The sequence below is a fragment of the Fringilla coelebs genome, assembly GCF_963513975.1.
Source record: "Fringilla coelebs genome assembly, chromosome: 13".
Lineage (NCBI taxonomy): Eukaryota > Metazoa > Chordata > Aves > Passeriformes > Fringillidae > Fringilla > Fringilla coelebs.
The window spans coordinates 22,194,494-22,216,510 of record NC_140039.1 but is presented as its reverse complement, the minus strand read 5'-3'; the positions used below and the strand labels follow the sequence as shown (position 1 = coordinate 22,216,510).

General features: G+C 40.6%; 1 protein-coding gene across 3 annotated transcripts; it reads right to left on the bottom strand.

Moving 5' to 3' along the window:
• Positions 1 to 412: 412 nt before the first annotated feature.
• On the bottom strand, positions 413 to 13,894 carry RBSN (rabenosyn, RAB effector). Of its 3 annotated transcripts, XM_084214719.1 has the most exons (12): positions 13,812 to 13,894; positions 13,305 to 13,521; positions 11,907 to 12,050; positions 9,986 to 10,086; positions 9,310 to 9,355; positions 9,054 to 9,215; positions 8,536 to 8,777; positions 7,650 to 7,720; positions 5,885 to 5,971; positions 5,355 to 5,457; positions 4,839 to 4,913; positions 415 to 3,963 (listed from the first exon to the last, which is right to left on the bottom strand). In XM_084214719.1, exons 2-12 carry the CDS (start codon positions 13,453 to 13,455, stop codon positions 2,881 to 2,883), a joined length of 2,265 nt encoding a protein of 754 aa, XP_084070845.1. In that variant the 5' UTR covers positions 13,456 to 13,521; positions 13,812 to 13,894; the 3' UTR covers positions 415 to 2,880. The 3 variants fall into 3 exon arrangements, with proteins under 3 accessions (XP_084070846.1, XP_084070845.1, XP_084070847.1); XM_084214720.1 differs by lacking the exon at positions 5,885 to 5,971 and having other exon boundaries at positions 413 to 3,963; XM_084214721.1 differs by lacking the exons at positions 13,305 to 13,521; positions 13,812 to 13,894 and having other exon boundaries at positions 417 to 3,963; positions 11,911 to 12,050.
• Between the last annotated feature and the right edge of the window lie 8,123 nt (positions 13,895 to 22,017).

Here is a 22,017-nt window from a genome sequence, read left to right as displayed (position 1 = left end):
GTTAAATCTTAGAAGTAGCACAGAATTCTATAATTTGTAGAAAGTAGTGCAAAAGTCCATATTGTACCAACTGAAGACAGCCAATGATAATATAACTCCAGTCTCAATTAAATTTTCCTAATTTATGTAGTTAAAAATCAGAAACAGTTCAGAGTCTCATTTCCAGCAAGATACAACTTTTGTAGTTGATACTGCAGCTCTGAGAAGCACTGATCAAGTCAGGAATATCAGCAGGAAAGAAGAATGGGCAAATTGGTGTATGAAAGGCAAGTTTTACAATTATCAAAAAAACCCTTTCTAAATCATCACAGTTTCTGCCTCACCAAACTATTACAGGGATGGTGTAATTGTTTGGTGAGGCAGAAACTGTGATGATATAAACATGACAGATAGTACTCTGCTGTACAGACGTTTACATCAGGCTTATATGTACCAGTTTGTACAACTGTATTGCAGCATTTCTGAATTCACAGGTGAATACAAAATTTCACACTGATGCAAGCATCCTGTACAAATTGTCAAGGACAAACACGACACAAAATAAACATGTTGTTTTATTCAATCTCTTTTTACAAAGTTTCCATACAGAGTAGTGCATGCAGTTGTAACAAAAGTCGATGCTAATTAGTTACTGAGCTTTATGCTTAAGACATCTTCGTTCCCTTGTGCCTTGCAAGCCTCACAGCAGTCCCTATTCCAGCAAAGGTCTTCACTTTAGAGATGATTTTCATATTAGCTGTCTTCAAAGTTAACACTGACAAAGATCATGAGGTATCCATGAGCTTGTAAAAATAATGTATTACATATACAATAAGAATACTTCAATTATTAGTGTATTAGCCAGAAAATTTAAACAAGGCAGGGCAGTTGCAACCAGGATAATACCACTTTTTAATGAGAAAGCTGAAGCCACTGAAACAGTTTTTTATGTTGATACCTAAAAAAGCACTAGGTTACAGTGCAGGATGCAATCCTCCTGACTAGCAACCAAGCCCGTCCTAAATACTATCTCTTAGATAAATCCAGGGATTCTGTTTAGCTATCAACAATTTTTGCTGCCTTCATGAATCTGGTGCTAAGCACCTATGTTCTGTCAAGACCTTTTAAGAATCCTGTGTTCTACTTGGTGCAAAATAAAACTTGGGGACTAAATCAGCTCTAATAAAACATCAGTGTAAGAACTTCATGGTCTTAAGCCAACCTCTTCTACACACCTTTCAAACCCAGAATTAGGCTATGCCAGACAGACCATCAGGTATCCTTGACTGGCTGGTCTGAGTTACTTCAATCCCTTGCTAGTTGTATTAAGTGAGGATACAGGTGGTTTGGTCTTTTCAAACAACAGTTCCACAAGTCCCTACCTCCACTTATTCAAAGCTAGGAACCAGAGTTCCTGCTCTTTAGGTAACAGTTACTTGCCTCTAAAATATTAAGCAGTGTTGGAGTTATAGTTATGCCAATATCAGAGACGTAATTAAAAGATATGTCCCATTCCACAGAACTTCACACTTGTGAGTAAGCCCACTATTGTTAGTGCTATACAGTGCGATTTGCCTAATTTTCCTCTATTTCAGTTCTAAATAAACCCTTTAAGATTAACTCACCACCACCACTCCTGCACACAGTGATTTCTGCTGATGGGTCTGTGCCTCTCAAAGATAAAAATCAAAGCAGTTAGATTCCATCTTTCTCAAAAACCCTGCATTTGCCCAGCTGTAGGCCCTCCTTCATCACAGGTACAGCTTTCACCAGGTCATCCCCCAGGCCACAGGATCACAAGAGGTCTTCAATCTGAAGTTCCTTATTTAAAATAGGTATGCCTGATTCTCATAAAAACTGAGGGGAATCTAACATGAGAGAATTGCCATTTGGCACTATTGCAGCCAGACTTTGTCTCCCAGCTTTCACAAAATTCCAGGGGCATCTCAGCTTTCCATTATAAAGAAAAATTTTTGTTGCTTGGGTGCTACAAAATATTCCAGTCTCACAAATACAACAAACATGATCATTCTGTCACCCAGAGGATTTAAAGGAATGTGTAGATTCCATAATGTAATTAGCAATTGGAGGTTCACCCTTTGCATTACAGATATAAGTGGTGCTGGCCTGATGCTCCTTTCCCTGGAAATGAGCAAATGCTTGCTCCCTCATGAGCAGGTCTGAAGCCAGCAAGATGCTATGACACAATCATTTTCGCTCAGAGCAAATGGGAAACCGGAAGTGATAAAAAGAAGCATCCAAATTTTACTTGGGAATCTTTATACAGATACTAAAAAGTTACTTATACTAAGATCAGTTAGAAAGTTTTTCTCAGTCTTAAGATCCCTTTTATGTATTTATTAGCATTGCATAAACTTGATCTGCGAGTCTGTACATTCAGCACCCCAGAGCATCAGTAGCTCTGTAACAGCACATTGCCAGAACATCATTAGTAGTTCAACTACCCTGGGTCAGGAGAAGATGAAGTTTTAGAGAAGTCTTCATCTCTTTTTAGTCAAAGCCACACTTGAAAGGACAATACAACAGCAGAAAGCAGGAAAGAGGGCAAACCAATATTCCAACCACATCCACATCATAGTTCCCTATTAGCATTTAACCTCTGGACCAAAATAAGCATTCAGTAAGACCAGTTAGCATTAAAAAGTGCTGTAAAAACTTATTTTAAAATTTCTTACTCTACGCTTTTGAGACCAGCAGCATTCCTCAGTAATTCTTTCTTCAAGAATGTGTAGTAGTGGCTAAGTCTAAATGAAAGTGCTTTAAAGTCAGGATTCTCCCAATTCCCTATTGTCTTGTGATCTGTACTCCTGTCTGTAAGTATCTGCTTTACCTTCCCATATTTAACAGCAGACTGAATTATTACACAGTCCTATTGCTGCTTCAGCAGTTAGATTTCTCTTTCTGCTTCGCTAATGTGTGTTTCAGTTCCTTTAAGTTCTCTGTCAGTACCTCCACCTCATCCAGTCGTCCACTATGTTTGGCATCAAATATATAAGCTTTAATATTATCTATCTGTTGGAGAAGCAGCTCTTCCTCTATAGCCTCCTCTCCAGAGATCTCACTGCCATCCTCCACTTCAAAGGGATTGATAGAGGATCCCTCTTCAAATGGATTCCCTGAATTCCAACTGCCCCCAGGCTTTTCGAATGGATTTTCATCTTCTTCAAAGGGGTTTGAAGTACTGCCAGGTGCTCCATTACTTTGTTCATCCTCCTCCTCACTTTCAAATGGATTATATTCTTTTTTATCACTTTGCTGAGCTGTGTTAGAGAAAGAAACCACTGGAGAGCTGTCTTTTGCAAATGGATTAGCAGTATCTTCTACTTGAGGGGTATCTGCTTCATCCTCAAAGGGGTTTAGACAGGCTGGCTGATCGCGGTCTTTGTCACACTGTGGGACATTCTGGGGTTTGAGTGTGAAGGTCGAGTGCTCTTTTGCTGGCTGCTGCTCAACAGCAGGAGTTTCAAAACTCGTGTCCCCTTTGATCCAAGTAACATCCAAATGCTGGTTGACTTCTCTGAAGTCTAAGGAGCGTGTCCTTGAATGCTGAGACATGAATTTATGGTGCTCTCTTTCCCACTCTTTTTCACAAAGGACCTGAAGTTCCTTCCTCTGTATCTCCTCCTCTTCTGCCTGTTTTTTAGAAAGCTCAATAGCTTTCAGAGTTTGTTGTTGATCATATTCATCCTGAAGCTGCATCAGGTTCTCTTGCAACGTATGGACCTCATCTATCCTATTAGCTGCCTTTGCTTGCTTAATAAAGGATGTGATATTGTCTATCTGCTGAAGAAGTGGGTCTGCTCTCTCGCTCTCTCTTGAAATGCTAGATGTGGGTAACCAGCCTTCAGATTTTTTGACCGTTCCTTTTTTTATGTGAATTTCATCACCATTAACTGCAGATGCAGATACGGAGATAAACTCCTTCTGCTTTTCCTCTTGTTTTCCCTGTGTTTCAAGAGCAACCTAAACCGAAAAACATGTAGTAAAAAAACACTGCAAGCTTGAAAAATTTCATTCTAAGTATCCATAGGTACAAGTTAGCTGATCTTAAGACATTGTTGGCTGATGCTTAAAGGTATCAGCTGCCATTTTGGTTACTTTGCAGAAGATTCTTACTTTCATACCATTCCTTACATGTTTCCCTTGAGTTTGTGATGACAGTGATGAAAAACCCATGACATCTGCCTCTACAAACCTGAGGGAAAGCAGGACCAACAATTCTCTTCATAGAGGAAAAGAAAATGCTAATGCAGCTGTGAAAGAGCTGTCAAGATTGATCTGGACATCAATCATACCACATAGAACATCAGTGTTTAAGGTTACTGATATCACTGGTTTTTGGTGTGGGATTATTTTTATTTCTCAATTTATACTTCAAGATGAAGTTGGCTTTAGTTTATAACTAAAGATATACTCCCTCCTAAAGGAAAAAAAGCCTCTCTCTCTACAGAGGCATCCTTATTCTAGTATGTCCTTTCCCACCAACAAAAGAAGTTTCCAAATTCTACTTATGTGAGTGAATTCCTGAACACAATTTAGAAGTCAGTGTAAACTAACACACTCATTCTTCAGGGCTTGCTCTGCATGCACTGCAGCAGAAACAGCCCATGCACCCAACTCCCTGCTAGAAGTGTCCACCTTTGTGCCCACCTACTTCTGTTCTGGGCAGAACAAAGCAGCAGCTTGGCAAATCCCTGGAAAAGGGGATGGGATGATATGGATGAAAAAATAACTGAAATCCAGTGTTGAAGGCAGCTACTCATATCCCCACACAGCTCCCACGCTTATATCTATGAGAAAGTCTGATAGAAGACGTAACAGATCCCAACCTGTCTTACCATATGTAGTCTTCTCTTCTTCAGTTCTTCATACTGATCCTTAGTTGGCAGGGACATTAGGCCAAGCAGTTTTTCCTGGCAAAAATTGAAATATTTACAATATTGCTTGCAGGTATTCAGCCCATTTTTCAAGTCCTTGAGAAGAGAGATACTACCAGCAGAAACCCCACAAACACATCAAAGATGCTTCTATAATGCAGTCCCTGCAGCAGGTCTCTACACACCTCTGCTGCCACAGCTGCACTGCACTGTGTGGGCTCATACCTCAGCAAGAGGAAGAGGAAAGGCTCATACACCTCTTGGGCTCCCCAGGCACAATGTTGCTGTGAGTGAAAGATCTGTGTTCAAGACAGCTTATTTAAGGCTATCATAAGTCATTAGTGGAACCACAGAAAATGCAGAAAACATATAGAACTAAGGCCCCTGTCAAAATAGCTTCAAACCACAGGGATGCCTGGCAAAGAAGAGAACACAATCTAAAATGTACATTCATCTCACGGCATATGCTCTATTTACCTGAACGAAAAGAGTAGCTGAATATCTTATCATTCGCTGAAGCTGCAGTATTTTAGGATGAGGTTGAGGATCTTCATGCAAGCCTAGACTCAAAATCTTCTTACTGAATCAAAGAAAACATACAGCCTCATGAGTTCAAAAACAAAATCAGGAAAAAAATGCCACAAAAGAAGAGGGACAATATTGGATCAAAAACTTCTGATGTTCTTTTAGATAAATAGTTTTGGATATTACAATTTGCAACACTTTCCACTCCCAGCCTTAAAAAAACAAAGAAACCCCAAACAAACAATTCCTTTCCCCTCAATGGTGCTGCTACTTGTTTCCTCTATGCTTATTCCTACTGCAGAGGAATGCATGAATTTTAAGGCTGGAGAAGAAAGCAGAAACTGGTAGTGTACAGGAACAGAATCTACCTTTTCAAATGTTCTTTACAACTTAGCAGACATATTGATCATCCATATAATCAATTCAGTCATAAAAGAGATACATACATGCTGGGGGGAAAAGGGAGAGAGACAATCTTTTACCTTAACGCATCTATAAATTCATACATTTTTTGAATCTCCACCCTCAAGTCATTAGCATAATCAAGGTTGTAGGCTGACTCCCCTGCACTAAAGAATAAACAGAACTTTACTGTAAGTCATGCATCCATGCATCCAGTTAAAAACATGTACAACACTACTAGTTATCCAAGATGACCAAGATTCAACAATGGTAAGAACTGCTAACACTAAAGGACTGAATGATTTTATTTTCATTATTAAAAAACCTTTTTTTTGTGACAGAAGTGGAAAATTATAATAATGTTGTAAACATGAACACTTCATAGAAGATAACTGTATTTATGTTTAAACAAAATTATTTAATCATATATATAAAATTATTATTACTTACATATTATTACTTACTACTCTAGGAGAAACTGTATTCTAACACAAAAATGCCACTCTACAAATAATATCTAAAATATATGCATGCTTAGCAAATGTATCTATTTTGTGGGGATTTCTTTCAAGACAACTTGGTGGGAAAAATCTCTAAGTAACTAACTACATCATTAAAGCACAATAGTTACCTCCACTAGCATTTGTCAGAAAGCAAAATACTATGCTGGACAGTGTGTGGTATTTAAAATGCCTGTCAATGACTGTCCACATGGGGATACAATTATTACAGGCACTTTACTAGATTCTCCACTTAATTGACAAAACAAACTAGGACTTAGTGGGGAAAACTCTTCATGAGTTTTTAGCTCCCCTGTCCTTTTGTATCACAAATATAAATTATAAGAAGCAGTTTCTCAAAAGCAACTTCACTATCCACAGGATTATGATTTCCAGGACACACTACTAGTCAGAAATCCTTAATTTCACCCATAACAAGCCTGTTGTTTTCTGACATTTACTTCCATTATCAAAGACATCTGTATTTTTACTTTTCTCCAGCTGCCAAGCCACATAACCCAATCTTTCATGAACTCATGACAAAAAGCAGTAACATCTTAGCAGGTTTTTCACCTTCTGTACTTCTTCCTATTGCAAGGAGTGTTTTTACAAACACTTTTGTTATGAATTTTTCTACAACCATTAGATCTAAAGGACAGGTATAGCAGTATTTATTAACTTTAACTTTCCAAAAAGAAATGCTTCCTAGCCAAAGACCAATGCATGTATTTCTCTCACTATACGAGACAGAAGTATAACCTGGCAACCTCTTGCAGACAGAGCTGGAGAGACTTAAGTTACCCCAGTGAGAATACTACTGCAAGAAAATTACACACAAAACTGAAATATGAGATTGTTGCTTATCAGCTGCAGCACAGGGTACCCAACTACACTCAGAACAACTGCCAGGTGAAGGTGCTTTACACAGAACAGAAGCGTTCTAATGATCTGCTACTGCTGGCACTCCTTGGAAGACAGAGCATCCCAGCTGAGGACAGCAACAGCTTACTGCAGCTGTTTTGAAGAGGCTCATTTACACAATAATTGTAGCCCTGTACTTCCCTTTTTTGCAAAGATGATGTGTCAAAGTATGACAGTAGTGCCTCACTGGGAAGTGGCTTTAAAAAATTAACAAATCAAACAACATACTTCTCTGTATGTTACCATTAATAATTAATTCAGTACTACTTTGTTTGAAGAGCATCCAGAAGACAACAGATAATTAAGCACTTATTTTTCTTTAAATTTACACACTCTTGCAGCCTTAGTACACCACTTCCTTACTACTTCTCACACTTGGAGGAAAAATACATGTATTCATAACATAGCCAGCAATGGGACTTACTTTAGTGATTCTGCCATCCTTATGTATTCTGGTGCCTTCTGGTCCACCTTCTCCATGCAGAGTCGGAGTTTCTTGTTATAATATTAAAACAAAACGTATAAAAAAAGAACTGACATTAAAACACTAATGCAAGAATGTGTTGACATAAATCTTTTCATGCTGCTTGTGCAGATTCGAAGTTAACCATGATGAAAGGCACTTTAACTGCTCAGGATGACAAGACTCTCCAGTTATCTCCAGAACACATATGGCACTGTCAGGAACAGAGAAAGACTCGCTGTACCCCTACAAGGTGGACTTTGAATCTTGAAGCTGTTTGAATGGCTGACTTGGACAACTTCTAGCCTCACATCTCTTCACCAACAAGAGCACCAACAAAAACTCCCATTAATACTAACCAAGGGAGCTTGTGGACCCTACTGAAAAGGTATCTGGTGATCATCATTACCTGCTGCAAAGCATTTGAATGTAATGTTGATAGAGATGGTTCAAAAAATGCATTTGCCATCAGTGTAAGGACTGATGGCAACAGTGGTGACATCAAGTGCTATGGTTCCAGCGCAGCCCACCTATCAAATGCGCAGCATATCACTCACTTTAAACAAGTTCACAATTTTAAGAGAGGCATTTCTGAACTACTAGCTCCAGATGATGAGAATGAAGATGTATTTTAAAAATACATATGAAGTTAATGTGGGCTATAAATACTATATTGCAATTGATTCCAACATTTCAGGTATGTCTTTGCTACATGGCATAAACACCCAACTGTCTCTTTGTAACACAAGTCAGTATTAAGTCATAGAGTTTAGACATGAGGCAACAAGCCAAAAGTCAAGTAGTGACCACTGCAGACATATATGCTGTAGCACAGAGCTTGACTTACCTCATAGAGTTTCACAATCTCTGGTGTACATTCTTTCTCATCAATCTGTTGCTCTCTTTTCAACAGGGTGTCTTTGCAGTGCTGACAACAACGGATGCGTTCATCATCCTTCTCATCCAGAACAGAGCTCACGCTGCTTATGCTGCTAATACTGCCACGGCGGGAGCCATGGACACTGCTGGGTGAGGAGTTCGGGCTTGTATGAGAACCCAAGGCCTCTCTGCTGGCACTAGTGAGTTTGCCTGAAAGATATACACAGGTAATTTTACAGTAACTGGAGAATCCAACAGATTTTACCAACACAAACAAACCGCCCTTTAACAGAAACTTTACATTCAGGTGGTACTAAAAAACTAGGTTGAAAGTCTGCTGAAAGACATGCAAGGATTGCACGACAACCACAACTGCAAGTCAGCAAATCTTGCTGTATTAGCAGCATATTTTTTTTCTAATGGCAAAAAGCCAGGATGCACCCAAAGTGAGCTAAGAAAATGAAGAATTAACTCAACAGTACTTACTTGCCAAAGGAAGACTGACAAATTCCATGCACTTCTTGCACATAATAGACCCACAAAGGCGGCAGTGGTGACGTCGGTTTCGGATACTGAACTTACTGCCACAGTCTGGGCAAAATGGAACATCCTGATCACTGACCCAAGGCACAACAGACTTCTCTATAGCTGGGAGCAAGAATGCACACCACATAAGTGTTCAATTGATTCCTCAGCTGGTTGAACTATAGGGGCAAATAGTCTCAGGCAAGCTCACACTAACCTCTTATTTTAGCTGACTCAGTGTTTGCTCTGTCAAATGATGTAAGCTGGTTGAAGATAAACAATATATTCAAGAAAATTATACTTTTGCAAGGAAAAAACCCAACACAACTCAGCCCAACAAGAAAAAGTAACCTGTTTTTTTTTAAGAGAGAGGAGTTTCAGCTGGTTTTACACCAGGCTTAGGCAACTTTCATTTTTTTTTTTCTAATTCTATATTCATACCAGTGCCAAGCAATGACTTATCAAACCTGTACAAATCAGCATATTTTGGACATAATCCTTATTGCAGCACACATAACTGCACCTGAGCCAAAATGCAGGTGTACCATTGGCAGATTTTGAAGAATGAGAAGCTGGAAGAATCATGACAAAAATATTAGGGAGCAATTTAGTAAAGTAAAACATGGAGAAAATAAAACAGGAGAACAAATGGCTCTTGAAGCCTGTGGAAGTAGCATCTTCACGTTGAAAATTATGCATAGAACCAGAAATAATATCCACGGCACAGAGTCAAATCGTGCGCAGTTCTCAAGGTATTGTGTAAAGAGAGTCATAGGTTAATATCTTTTATAAAGGGTATTTCTAGATAAGTGGACACTCTTCACACTGAAATATCTTTTTTTTAATCTAGGAAACATTTAGAAGGCTGGAATATTAAAAAGCACCAAATTTACCTTTTCTAACCTGATTATTAACTTATTGACTTCAACTACATAGTGATCAATCCTGGCTGCTCGGTGTTTCTTGAATTCAGAAAGATGGCTTCTCATAGCACCTGCAGGGATAACAGAAAGTTGTCCTGGTCACCCAAGTACTCTGTATGGATTTAAATGCCACTTGAAAGACAGGTATCTCTTCTTTTCACCCTTCTCATGTTCAAATTCAATTTTAAAGACACATTGGAAACCTACATATTCACAGTGTTCTTGTAAATAAAACATGCTGGTTAAAGACTAATATTCAGGCTAGCAATAAACAGTGGCTTACTTCTACTACAGAAAACAAGCAGCACCAAGTTAAAGAGAAAATCTGCAACAATTCTTTTTCTCCATCTTCACAACATTTACAGTTACATTTGGTAAGCTGTTACCTACCAGTAGTGTTCTCAAAACCAACTCCCTTTAGTTTCCTGGCTACACGTTGAGCAAAGGGAAGAGGCAATCCCAAGGATTACTGGAGGTCTATGCAGCAGCAATTTTGTTTCAGATTTCTGATCATCTCCACACCTTTAGGGGCCTGAATCAAATCCTTGATGACAGTTTAGATTTGTGGAAAACTGATCACCAAGTATTGAAAAGAACTACAGAGCATCTCTAAGCCATGTACAATTCATAGTCAGTAATGTTGGTTTAAGATTACTCCTTTTCCAGTTAGGTGGGTGAGGTATTAAAAATCAAACTTATAGACAAAAAACTAAAGACCCCAAACCAACCAACCAACCAGCCAACCAAAAAAAAATAAAAATCTTTCTTCCAGCTGGCAGAACTCAAAATCAGATGTTTCTTTTTGCCTCAACCTATGTAAATGTAAGAATCTCACTTCCTCATGCTAATGAGGTAACCAAAAATCTCCAAAGATGCATTCACAGTAGTGGAAGAGTCCCTCTGGGTAACTGATTTAAGCCACTGCTTTGGACACACAATCCCTTTCACTGATCCATCAAATCACATGCCAAAATCTCTATGGTTCATCTTCTCAACGCTCATCAGAAAGCAGTTTTCACTTCCCTAATGTTCATAAACCTTCTCCCTAAATTTATTCTTAGCTAATATTTACACTATGATTGCTGCTCAAATAGTTACAAAGTCAAAAGTAAAGAAATACACAGAAGTCAGACCCTGAAGACCTAAAGGACTTGGTCCTAGTATGGCAGCACCATAGTGGAAACTTTCCCAGGATCCACAAAAGATGGTGCTGCTTCCTTCTCCAAAAATAACCATAGTATTTCAGTTATAGTACAGGCAACTGCCAGTAGCAGTATTTATAATTACAGGCTCAGTCAACTTATCCTTGGAATTCTACAAATGTAGATTTATACTCAGAGGAGTGGAGTTTGTTTGTTGTTTGGTTTTATAACTTGGTCTTTTTAAAGCAAGCCCCCTTTTAAAAAGAGGTGATTGCCACTGCAAATCCAAGGGAAAAAAGTTTAAATAAATAGATGGATAATCTTTTTGTCAAACATGCAAACTAACAGCTACTTCAAGTGTAGCCCAAAAGCTAGAGATTTCATATACTTATAACTTAGCTTTTAATTAGTGGATTATCTGTTTTGTAAAGTCACAAAATGAAGCTAGTTGCACAGAGGTAAACACAGATTAAGCAGATCTCAGCTGGACAGCAACGACATGACTAACAGCTCCCTGAAGGGTAGTTTGGGTACTGATTCTACACATGCCTTTTCTTCTCCCCATTAACCATGTTTTCCCCACACTCCACCCAATGCAGAGAGGCTGCTCAGTGTGCAAACTATAACTCCCTGCTAGCGAATCCAGTGCAGCACAGACACAATTCCAAGCCACTTCAGCAATACTGTAGCACTTTCCCAATTCAGTTAAAAACTAATCCCCACTGTGTATTGCTTTCTAGCTCTCCTACCTACTTCCTGGGGCTCCCACATGTATGGATCTACTCCACCATAGCTGAATGACTCATATCGCTCCTGAGATCCAGAATCAGTTCTGTCATCATCTTCTTGTTTCAGCAATTTCTTCTTTGCTCTTTTGGCCTTCTGGACTAGATCTGAAAAAAATAAACCCAAGTTATCTAACATATCAGGTAGTCACCAAATATTTGCCATGTGAAGCCAGTATAGAACATTCCTCTTCTTTTAGCAGAAATATTTTTCCTGGATAAATTTATCCTCAAAACATTCTTAGAACAAAAACGCAGTTCAGAGCACCACAGATGACACAAAATGCTCTGTTGTCTGTCATAAAGCAGCATGAGGTCCTAAGGACAAGAGAGAAGATTAAAACATTCCATTGTCAGACTCCACTGTAAAACAGCAACATGTCTTAAACTATGGGACCTGTCTCACTACATGGGGCATCATATAGTTTTATCTTAATTCTCACAATACCCTATTATTTTTCAGATTCAAGGATGTTCAACACATTCCTTCTCTTATTGCACAAGCTACCAATTTCAGTGTGCTTGTACACATTAAGACTTTTTCAAATACTAAACAGCCCACTGTTAAGGTTAGGGTTTCACCAAGAAAATTCGTTAATACTTCAAAAGTCTATCTCAAGACGAAAAGAAAAAAATCAAGACTGCCAGGCCACTACTTTTGAGCATACTAAAACCAGAGTTTGCAGGAACCACAGAGAATTATCACTAGATTTTAAACATTCTTCTCTCAATATAAAATGACATTGTGTACACAAAGGAGGAAAAAAAGGGAATAAAAATAAAATTCAAAGAGATTTTCCAAACACTACTGAAAGGCAAAAATCCATAACAGATATGGAACACTCCCAGCATCTCCTGCTGGCTCCACCACCCACATGCTTCTCCATGTTTTCCCAGTAACAACAGTTCTTAACTTCACACTTTAACTGCAACCACAGTTTTATCCACTGTCAAAAAAATAAATTAATGAATTGGAAAACCTGGCAAGTAGTAGAGATTCCCCATATTCTCCACAGTCTTCAAGTAATTCTTGGGTATTCACTGGGTTAGTATAATTTTGAGTTTTCAGATAAAAACAAACAAAAAATCCAAAAAGGTCAATAGTAAAAATCGTGCATAGAATCAGACATTGGAAGAGCAATGTCCTTTAGCCCGTACTTTAGAATCAATTTATAGGAAGTATCAGGAGAAGGTGAATACTATCCTTGGCCCAAGGAGATTTACGGAAGAATGGAACTGCATACCTCGCCTGTAAGTCCCTTCAATTAATATTTTATTATTGTCAGACATTTGGGAGCACTCGAAATACAAGCAGGGATTTCCCACGGCTAAGCCGAACGCGTTTACCGCGGCCACCCTTACTTCGGAGCTGCGCCCTGACGTCCCGATCTTCGCCCGGGTGCTGCTCCTCGTAGTGCGCCTGGAGCTGCCGGAACGCCTGGAGATCCTTCAGGCACAGCGGGCACAGGAAGCCCTCGCGCACTTCGGTCGGGTCCCCGAAGGCCGCCGCCATCGCGGCCGCGCGTGTTGCCCTCACCGGCTGCCGGGATGCGGGGGCCGCATCGTCATTAGGCACTGCCTGAAACGAAACAGGCCAGGGCCGTGTGACCGGGGGCGCAAGACGGGGGCGGGAAGGACCCGGGGTGGGCGCGAGCCCCTCCGGGGGGTTCCGCGCCCGGTCCCTTCCGCGGCCCCGCGCAGGCCCCGCCCGGGGCAGGAGAGAGGCCGCGCAGGGAGATGGGCGGGGCTGGAGGCGCACCGCCCGCCGGGGGAGAGGCCGCCGAGGGCTGCTCCGCCTGGCTGAGGGTCCGTGGCCCAGCGACAGCCCAGGGACGGCCCGGGAAAAGCCCGGGACAGGGCCCGCCTCACCTCAGCGCCCGGGCGGCCGGTGACTGTCTCCAAAGCAGGGCCCGTCCCGGCTGCCGGGAGCGGCGGAGCGCGGCGGAGGGCGGGGCGAGCGCTGAGCCATCGATGAGAGGAAAGGGCGGGGACAAGGAGGGCTCGTCCGATACGGCGGGGAGGCTGCCGAGCGCAGAGCTATCGATGGCGGTGGGGAGCGGACGCGGAGGGCCGGCCGCGGGAGCGCTGTCTCTTCTGAGGCCAGGACCGCTCGCTGTACCCAGCCGCCTTGCAGTGGGCCTCGGTAATGGGCCCGCAGAGCTGCGGTGACAGAGTCCTCACCAGAACGGGACGGCGCTGTCACGTAAGGGACTCACGTCCCGCCGCCGCGCCTTGCCTCGCCGGCGCGCTGGGACCGTTGCCACAGCACTGAGGGGTCGGTGCTGTGTGTCCTGACCGCTGGGCACGCTCGAGAGGACCATCGTTGCCAATACCAACACGCTCAACGTTCCCTTTCCCAGCCTGCCGAATCTTCCTAAAGGAAGTGTCCCAAAACTGCAGACCAGAACAGCCGATGACGTACTTAGCCACAGACGAAGCCCAGGAATCCCACTACTTGCGTCCTAACAAAGATCTGTGTGAATCAACGGCAGGGCATTTCCAGTGTCCCCTTTCTGATGCCAGCTTTTGTTTAGTCTCAGCTGGCAGCAGTCCCTTCTCTCCCGCACTCCCAATCGAATAGAAACAGTAGGAGTGTGTGACCATACTTTGGCTTCGTGTGTTGAGATTCCAAACTCTCGGAGGCATTTTCTTACGTGGCAATGGTATTTACACTTGAGTCCTGTCCATTAAAGGTGGACTTTGACTCATCATGCCCTGATCTTCAATCCTCTATATTAAAAGCTTTTTCAGCCCAGATCGTCATGGGGTGGGGAGGAAGAGAACCAGCCTGAGGCTCAGTGTCTTCGAGGATTCACCTGCTGTGGTGTCATCCCTCTGGATTTGCTGGAGCCGGGCAGTTTTCTGGTGGTGAGCCATACCTGTGCCACCAAGCTGCCTTTGTTGTTGCTCCTTCTGTCCTCAGTGGAGGCCAGTGAGTTATAACTCACTGAGCACTGAAAGAACACTACAGCGATACACGTGTCTCCAGAAGAACTGCAAGACTCATATCGCAGAGCTCTTAGGGAGGTTTTTGTTGGTGTTTCCGTTTTCTGGTCCCCGTTTCACGTGCTTGATTTGTCACGAGTGTGTAGGGAACGGGCAGAAAAAGGGTGGGTGAAGGATGGGAGCCGTGGCGGTCACTTGATGGCACCACAAGCACGTCTGAGAGCGGCCCAGGGAGGGTCCGTGGTTCGCTGTGAAGGTTTTCTTTCTCCAGCCTGTGGGCTCTGAGCCCTGTTGACTCGGGCAGTCCATTCTGTCTTGCCGTTCCCAGGTAGTAAGAACCAGGTGTGTAAGGAAAAGCGAGGCTGTACAGAACCGCAAGCTCTTTCTTCAACCCTGTCTCTCCACAGCTTCAGTAACCGCTCTATTTCAAAAATAAAGTGTTAAAAGCTAATTAAAGTGGTAAATAGAACAATTGAAGTCTGGTAGCCTCCTGTTGGGGTACAAACCATGCAGTGAGGACTTCCCGCAGTGAGTTGCGAGGAGGATGATGGCATGCTGGGGTGTGCACAAGAAATCAAACATTTCACTGTATCTTCAGTTAATTGTGCTCCTCTGCATGTTCTATGTTTGACCACAGATATGAGAACGCATCTCACTGAATGAATCTTTTTCAAGTACTGATAAAACACCACGTAGTGTCAATCACTCTTGAAAAGAGAAATTTCATTAAATGTTTTTAAAGAAAAATGCCACTTGTTTGCCTGTTTCTGAATATAAGTGGATTTTAACCCTTCCTGAGAAACTTGTTCCCCATGAAGTGACTGCTCCTGCTCAATATGATTTGGGTCTTTATGATGGTATTAGACTTACTGGGAATATCTCAAAGACAATTAGAGAACTGATACTACAAAGTTAGGCCAGATACAGTGATGTGTGGAATGGTATCAGTTTGCTCCCAAAGGGAAATTTGAGTTTCTGTCTCCCTTAACAGAGGTTGATCATAATCTAGTTTTGTGCTGGTAAAAACAAGAAGACTTTGGCTGATGTTACTTGGTCAGTCTCATCACACTTCCCCATACAGAGAGTGTTCACAAAATGAAAACATCCAGATCAGTCTAAAGCAATTCAGTTTACAGTGCTTCAAAAATTTATTCGTATTCATCCAGCTGGTTGCAATCGGAAGAGATATTTGGGGACAAACTAAACCTTACTGCAATTCTACAGGTTCTCCTGGGGGCTGCATTTGTATCAGTAATGGCTCACAGGGAATGAATGCAAACAAACAGTAGCTCAGAAGGACTCGCTCCAGCAGCAAAGTCAGACTTGTACTGCCCCATCCTGCCGCTGGGGTACAAAAGCCCAGACGACAAAATCCCACATCTCTTGGGTAACTCCTCCACTGCCGCAGTCAGGGTCCTTTGCAAACGTAAGAAAGTAAGTGCTAAAATATGTTTGTGAGTTGTGGTAACTTTTAACTGTGAATTTTAGGACCTGGTCTGTTGCTAAATTGGTAATTGCTACTGATGTCCAAGAGGAGAAATTTCAGTGGGCTGAATTTGGGAATATGGCTGAGAAAGGAGACCCAGTTGGCTCTGTAGCCATGGCACAACTCAATCAGAAATATGTTCCAGTTGGGGTCATATGTGTTCTTTGACTTTTTGTAATAACTTCAGTACCATTTGGAATGTTTAATAATGGAATCTGACTTCTGCATAGGAGAGTTAGATGCTAATGATGCCTGTCTACTTCTCAGGGTATTCAAGTGGAATGTTTTTCACAAACATAGTGAAAAAAAGGTTTAAAATACCTGAAATTTAACAGCATTGAGTTCAATATAGACTCTCTAAACAGAGTGTAAGCAGAGTGAAAAATCAGACTGTTCTTGGGAAAATCAGAATGTTCTTTGTAAATATTCGCTAACAAAATGGTCACTTAATGTAATTTAATGCCATTTTCTAAATTTCCCTAAATTAAATTTTATGATTTAATGATAGATTTTTTAAAAATTCATTTCAAATTTCCTAACATTGAAATGGGTAGCAGAAAACTCATCTTACAACGTTAATGATCTTTGATTTTAATTTATCAGAGAAGATGTTTTGTTTGTTTGTTTGTTTAGGTGGATCTGACCTAAAATTTCCTGTATTTTTTCATTTTGTTCAGAGAACTAAAATATTTTCATGTTGCTGTTCATTTTACCAAAGCTCATATATTCAGTATACTCAAGTTACTTATACTAAACATTTTCATACATAACAAATCTGTTTAATTGGTCTGTGTAGACAGGATAGAAGCTACATTTCCATGCCAAATCCATGATTTTTATTGTGTTTGCAGTCTCATCAATCCAAACTGACAGCCTCATGGTTTGTAAGAGTGGCTGCTCAACTACTTGTTGAGCCCCTTTTACCGGATTTGTTGATTAACTGCTTCGTTACCTGCAAGCCAGTCACCATCTCAAGTTTGCTTGGTCCCTTAACACTCTGAATAATCTGTCATATTGATCCTGAGTGCCATGGAGTGGCAGCACTTACATAAAGTAGATGAATTATAAAGAGGAGAGATGGGAAGATTGAGAATTTCTTTGCATTTACATTTAATTTAATGGTTTAACTGTAAGAGCTGTACACCACAATGCCTGGATTCCATTCAGGGCTCATTTCAAATGTCAAGTACACTACATTTGGGTGCTGTGTCTTCTAGCCTCTCGTCTTCTCTTTTGTCTACAGACTTGTGCAACAACCGATGCCCTTCTTGAAGACAGCATGTCTAAAAGCAATAAGTAGAATACCCCTACCAGTTGGTATTTGACAGGGAATGATTTATGATTTTTTTTGTAAGGTTGTTGTTGCTCTCTTTTTCAACACCATTTGTTTGTTCAAAGAGATTGCTTTTTGTCTTGACGGTTTTGGCTCAGAGAACCTTTCATAAATTCTTACTACATTTTTCATTTGTCTAGACTTTTCTCCTTTTCCTCTTCTTTTTTCACAAAGCTTCTTCAGACACCCCACACAGTACCAGCTTCAAAATCAAGAGGGAATTCATGGTGGAAACATATGCTTCTCTGTGAAAATTATTTTAAATCAGCAGTCATTTTTCAGGCAGACTCTTCAGATCACTTCCCCTAGTTTTCGGAGTCATAATCTAACATTTTTCCCTATACCGATCAGTCTATGCTGCATCATATTAATGACATCCATTATAGAGAGAAGACGGCAATGAATTAACTATGGCATGTTGGATCCTCGTTTACCCGCATTCCATTTTGTCCAGATTCCCCCTCTTTCCAATGCATATGAACAGGAAGAAAGTGAAGAAATGTTAGCTGTAAGTGAGAAGGTGTTCCTTCAGTCAACCCTTTTGTGACATACTGCTGTCTTGTGAGGATCACTGGCTGCCAGTTCAAACCACAGTGTCTGAAATAAGTTCAAGTGCTGGTTTCCCCCTTTGGCTGGGATCATTCTATTGTATTGAAACAGGTATCCTGCTCTAGTGTACCAATACAATTTATGATCTAGTAACACTCCTTCAGCCAGTGCTCCTTCCATCTTATGGAAGCAGACAAGGTGAATTGGCTGGTACCTGACAAATGTTCTTTCCTTGGTTTCCTTCTTAGTACATTTAAGCTGTTTTGGTTTCATCAAGGAAACAAAGCACGAATGTCTTCACATAGGTCTAAAAGTAGTCTTAAGGCAGGTATATTAGCCATTTTTCTCAAGGAGTTTCCCATCTGGTTTTATTAAAGGTCTCTGTGTCCGACCTTTCCTCATTACCCTGCAGGGGTGTTCATGCTGTTCTTATCAGAAGGGGAAGAGAGGCTTCTGCACTCCAATGCTGGTAATCCACATACCCATTTCCTAGAATAAAAGGATTTCCCTGTCTTCATTTTTTGTGTCATGTTGCTGTACAATCTAGACCTCACACAGTCTCATCCCTCTTGCATTCTCCACTTGACTTCTTTCTTCTTTTTTTTTTTTTTTTTTTTATTTATAACGATGTACTGACCTGACTGATGCTTTAAAGTTGCAGCTGACCCTTTAATGTTGAGTGAGTTACCAGGGAAGCAGTGACTCTACTTCAGCTGTGGCGATGATGCTGTTTTCAAACTGTCTTCAACTAATGAGCCATTATAAGTAGTAATAAAGGTGTTTGTTGGGGCCACATGTCTCTTGGAAACACTCAGCCCATGCTAATTACAGTGGGTCAGCAAAGAGGTCAAGGCTCATAAGAGTGTGGGAAGGGGCATTGAACAGTAGTGCTGAGAGGTGTTGAAAATAGTTGCAGGGAATGTTCATTATACAGCTGATGAACTTTCTCCACCCATTAAAAACAAAACTCATTTTGAAGACACTTGTAAAATCTGTGCTTTACGAATCAAGCTCCCTTATGCCTCAGTAACTGGTAATAATACCCAGATATATGAAACTGCAGTGGAACTAACGAAGAACTCATCTGTGCAAGGTGGGTTTAGTCTCAATTAAAACTAGAAATAAGATTTTGCATGACTGTGCTGCCACATTAGAGCCATTGTACAGCTTTGCTCTATGGAATTAATTCAGATTCTGCAGATTTTGTTACTGACTTCCATGATCTTTGGACTAAGTCTGCTGCTGTTTGTTCTCATTCCTGAAGAGCCCCAGCCTGTCTGACAGACAGATGGTGTTCTTCCTCAAGGAACAGTGCAACTGTAAGGCCTGGTTCTGCAGTTGTCGCAGTGTGAGTGACAGAGCAAAGCTAGTTACTTGTGGATGTTTGCATGGCTATTAAATTCTCTTAAGTCTAAAAGTGACAGTGAGGGGAAGATGTACAATAAAAATAAGATGATGAGAGAGAGATGTGCAATTAACTAATTCTTATGTTGTAACTAAACAGTATATTTGTATCTGAGTTGTTCATATTGCTAAGAGATTGCACTATATTTACTATTCAAATAAGCATAGCATAATAGGATAAAACCTGTCTATTTCCTATTTCCTAGTTTCTTAGCCAAACTCCAGAGTCAAAAAGCTTTTAAGGTGTAGATAAATCTGACAAATACTTAACTTTGAACCTGTGCTTGTGTGTGCTTAATAGTCACAAAAGTGTGAAATCCCCTGTGGTAGTTAATGCTCTGAGAATGATGTCTGTAGGAGAAAGAGTGTACTTGCCTGTCAGTATGTCTGCAACACTGCAGAAAACAGGAAGAAATTAATAAATAGAGATGAAATTTTCACACAGATACTGGGAGAAAATGTCTTTTTGATTAAAACAAAAACCTGGACATTTTGAAATACTGGAGTGAGTTAAAACAAAAGAACTTTTGAAATATGTAACCCATGTTTACCCAGTTGATATTTTTTATTTTGAGTTTTTCACTTATTTTGAAGATTTCATAGCAAGTAGTGTTCCCCAAGGTTTAAGAAGCATTCATTCACTGCCAAAATGGTATATGAATGGTATTCTTCAGAGAAATCGGGTTTTCCCTGATAAAATGCAAATGAAGCATTTTAAAAAGCATCATATACAGAAAGTGTGCTGAAGGAAGTTGAAGTATATGGAATGTCCCCGCCTATCTTCTCTAAGGATTTCAGCATTTGTTTATTAGAAACATACTGTCAATAGAAGATGTCTGTCCATTGTCACATACTGAACATCATATTACCTCCAAAGTTAGAAATTGTTTGATAGACCACATGAAGTGTTGATCAGCCTGTGAGCATCTAACTTCAGTGAAACTTGTGAGATGATGAATTATTTTTCTTCAGGGTAGCTAAACTGATTTCTGCAAAGCTGACAACTGTAACTGAGGAGGAGTTCCAAGTCAGCTAATGTATCTCGATGATATTGAGGATGAACGTTGATGGAAAATGTACTCATTTGTTCATAAAAATAACATTCTAGCAAAATATTGATGTGCTATAACCTCTTTGAATGTACAAGAAGTGATATGAGTAACACAGTGTGCTCAGCAACTCCATATCAATTGCAAAAATCAGTAAATCTATTGTTTAGACCCCCAAACAGGAAAACAGCTTCTTGTCAAGTTCCCTGTGAAGTGTGTGACACAATTGATGTGAGTTTAGCCCAGATGCATAATTTTGTGTGTCATACAGGTGAAAGATTTTAAAAGGGAGTCTATTATCCTTCCATTTCAGTAATGAAATAGGTTTAAGTACAAGCGCGTGCTGACCACCAGCATGCAAGGAGATTGTACATAGAAAAATACCCCTTGATGTTATTTTATTTAGCTTGAGTTGGTTGTATGTTTTTCACACTATTGCAGTGTGTTTGCACAACCAATAAGGACGCCAGAGTTGCCTTTCTTGTTTATTGAATAACTCATATCAAATAAACACTTTTGGAAGTCTGACCACAGAAAGTAAAAGCATTCCTTTGAGAGAAGAGAAATCAGAAATCCTCACTGCAAGAGAAGGATCTCTTCTTGCTTTATTAGTAAATGCCTGAGGAGAAGGCATGATTTTGAGTGGCATGACTGAAGTGTGGACACACCAGAGTGGGAGTTCTTGTGTGGGCTGTACACAGTCACGGGGGGCCACAATGTGTGCTTGAGATGTTCAGGGATGCATTAACCATTTGCACTCTGTAGCCTCTTAGGTGAAGAGGGTTTTCTTGTGCCAGTTCCAAGACAAACTGTGAAGTCACTAATTTATTTTGTTCCAGTTGAAACTGTTCCTGTCTCTCTATAGTGCTTACTGTCTGGACAGATTGTAGTGTACAAGGACTTAAGTGTCCAGAATGTTATTATTTAGAACTAAAACCTGCTCTATTTAATTTTGAAACAATTGCCATATGTTCTTTTTTCTTCCTCACTATTTACTGATTTCACTGATGTGAGAGGAAACCATATAATTATCCTGCTTCAGTAGCGTCAGAAGAGAAATTTAAGAGCCTGTTTTATTCATTTAGGAACACACGGTTGGATTATTTTGGGGTCTGGACTCCTAAGAAAATAAGCACTCTTCCTAAAGTGGGGAAATTGAAGATTCTCAGTACTTGCCTGTTCCATTCAGATGGGTCCTTTAGTTCCTTTGCTTTAAGTGTGTGACAAAGCCATTAACTTGGATGGGAGCATTAACACACTGAAAGGTAGGTGCAGAGGTCAGCAGCAGGAAGCCAAAAAGAAGTGAAC

Bases quoted from the DNA above. Each gene is read 5' to 3' on its own strand.
- RBSN (XM_084214719.1), bottom strand. From the start codon at position 13,455: ATGGCGGCGGCCTTCGGGGACCCGACCGAAGTGCGCGAGGGCTTCCTG. The intron at 7,721-8,535 runs GTAAGTCAAGCT...TATTATAACAAG, and splicing joins AGATTGTGAAACTCTATGAG to AAACTCCGACTCTGCATGGA. The intron at 4,914-5,354 runs GTAAATAGAGCA...AATTTTTGCCAG, and splicing joins CAGCTACTCTTTTCGTTCAG to GAAAAACTGCTTGGCCTAAT.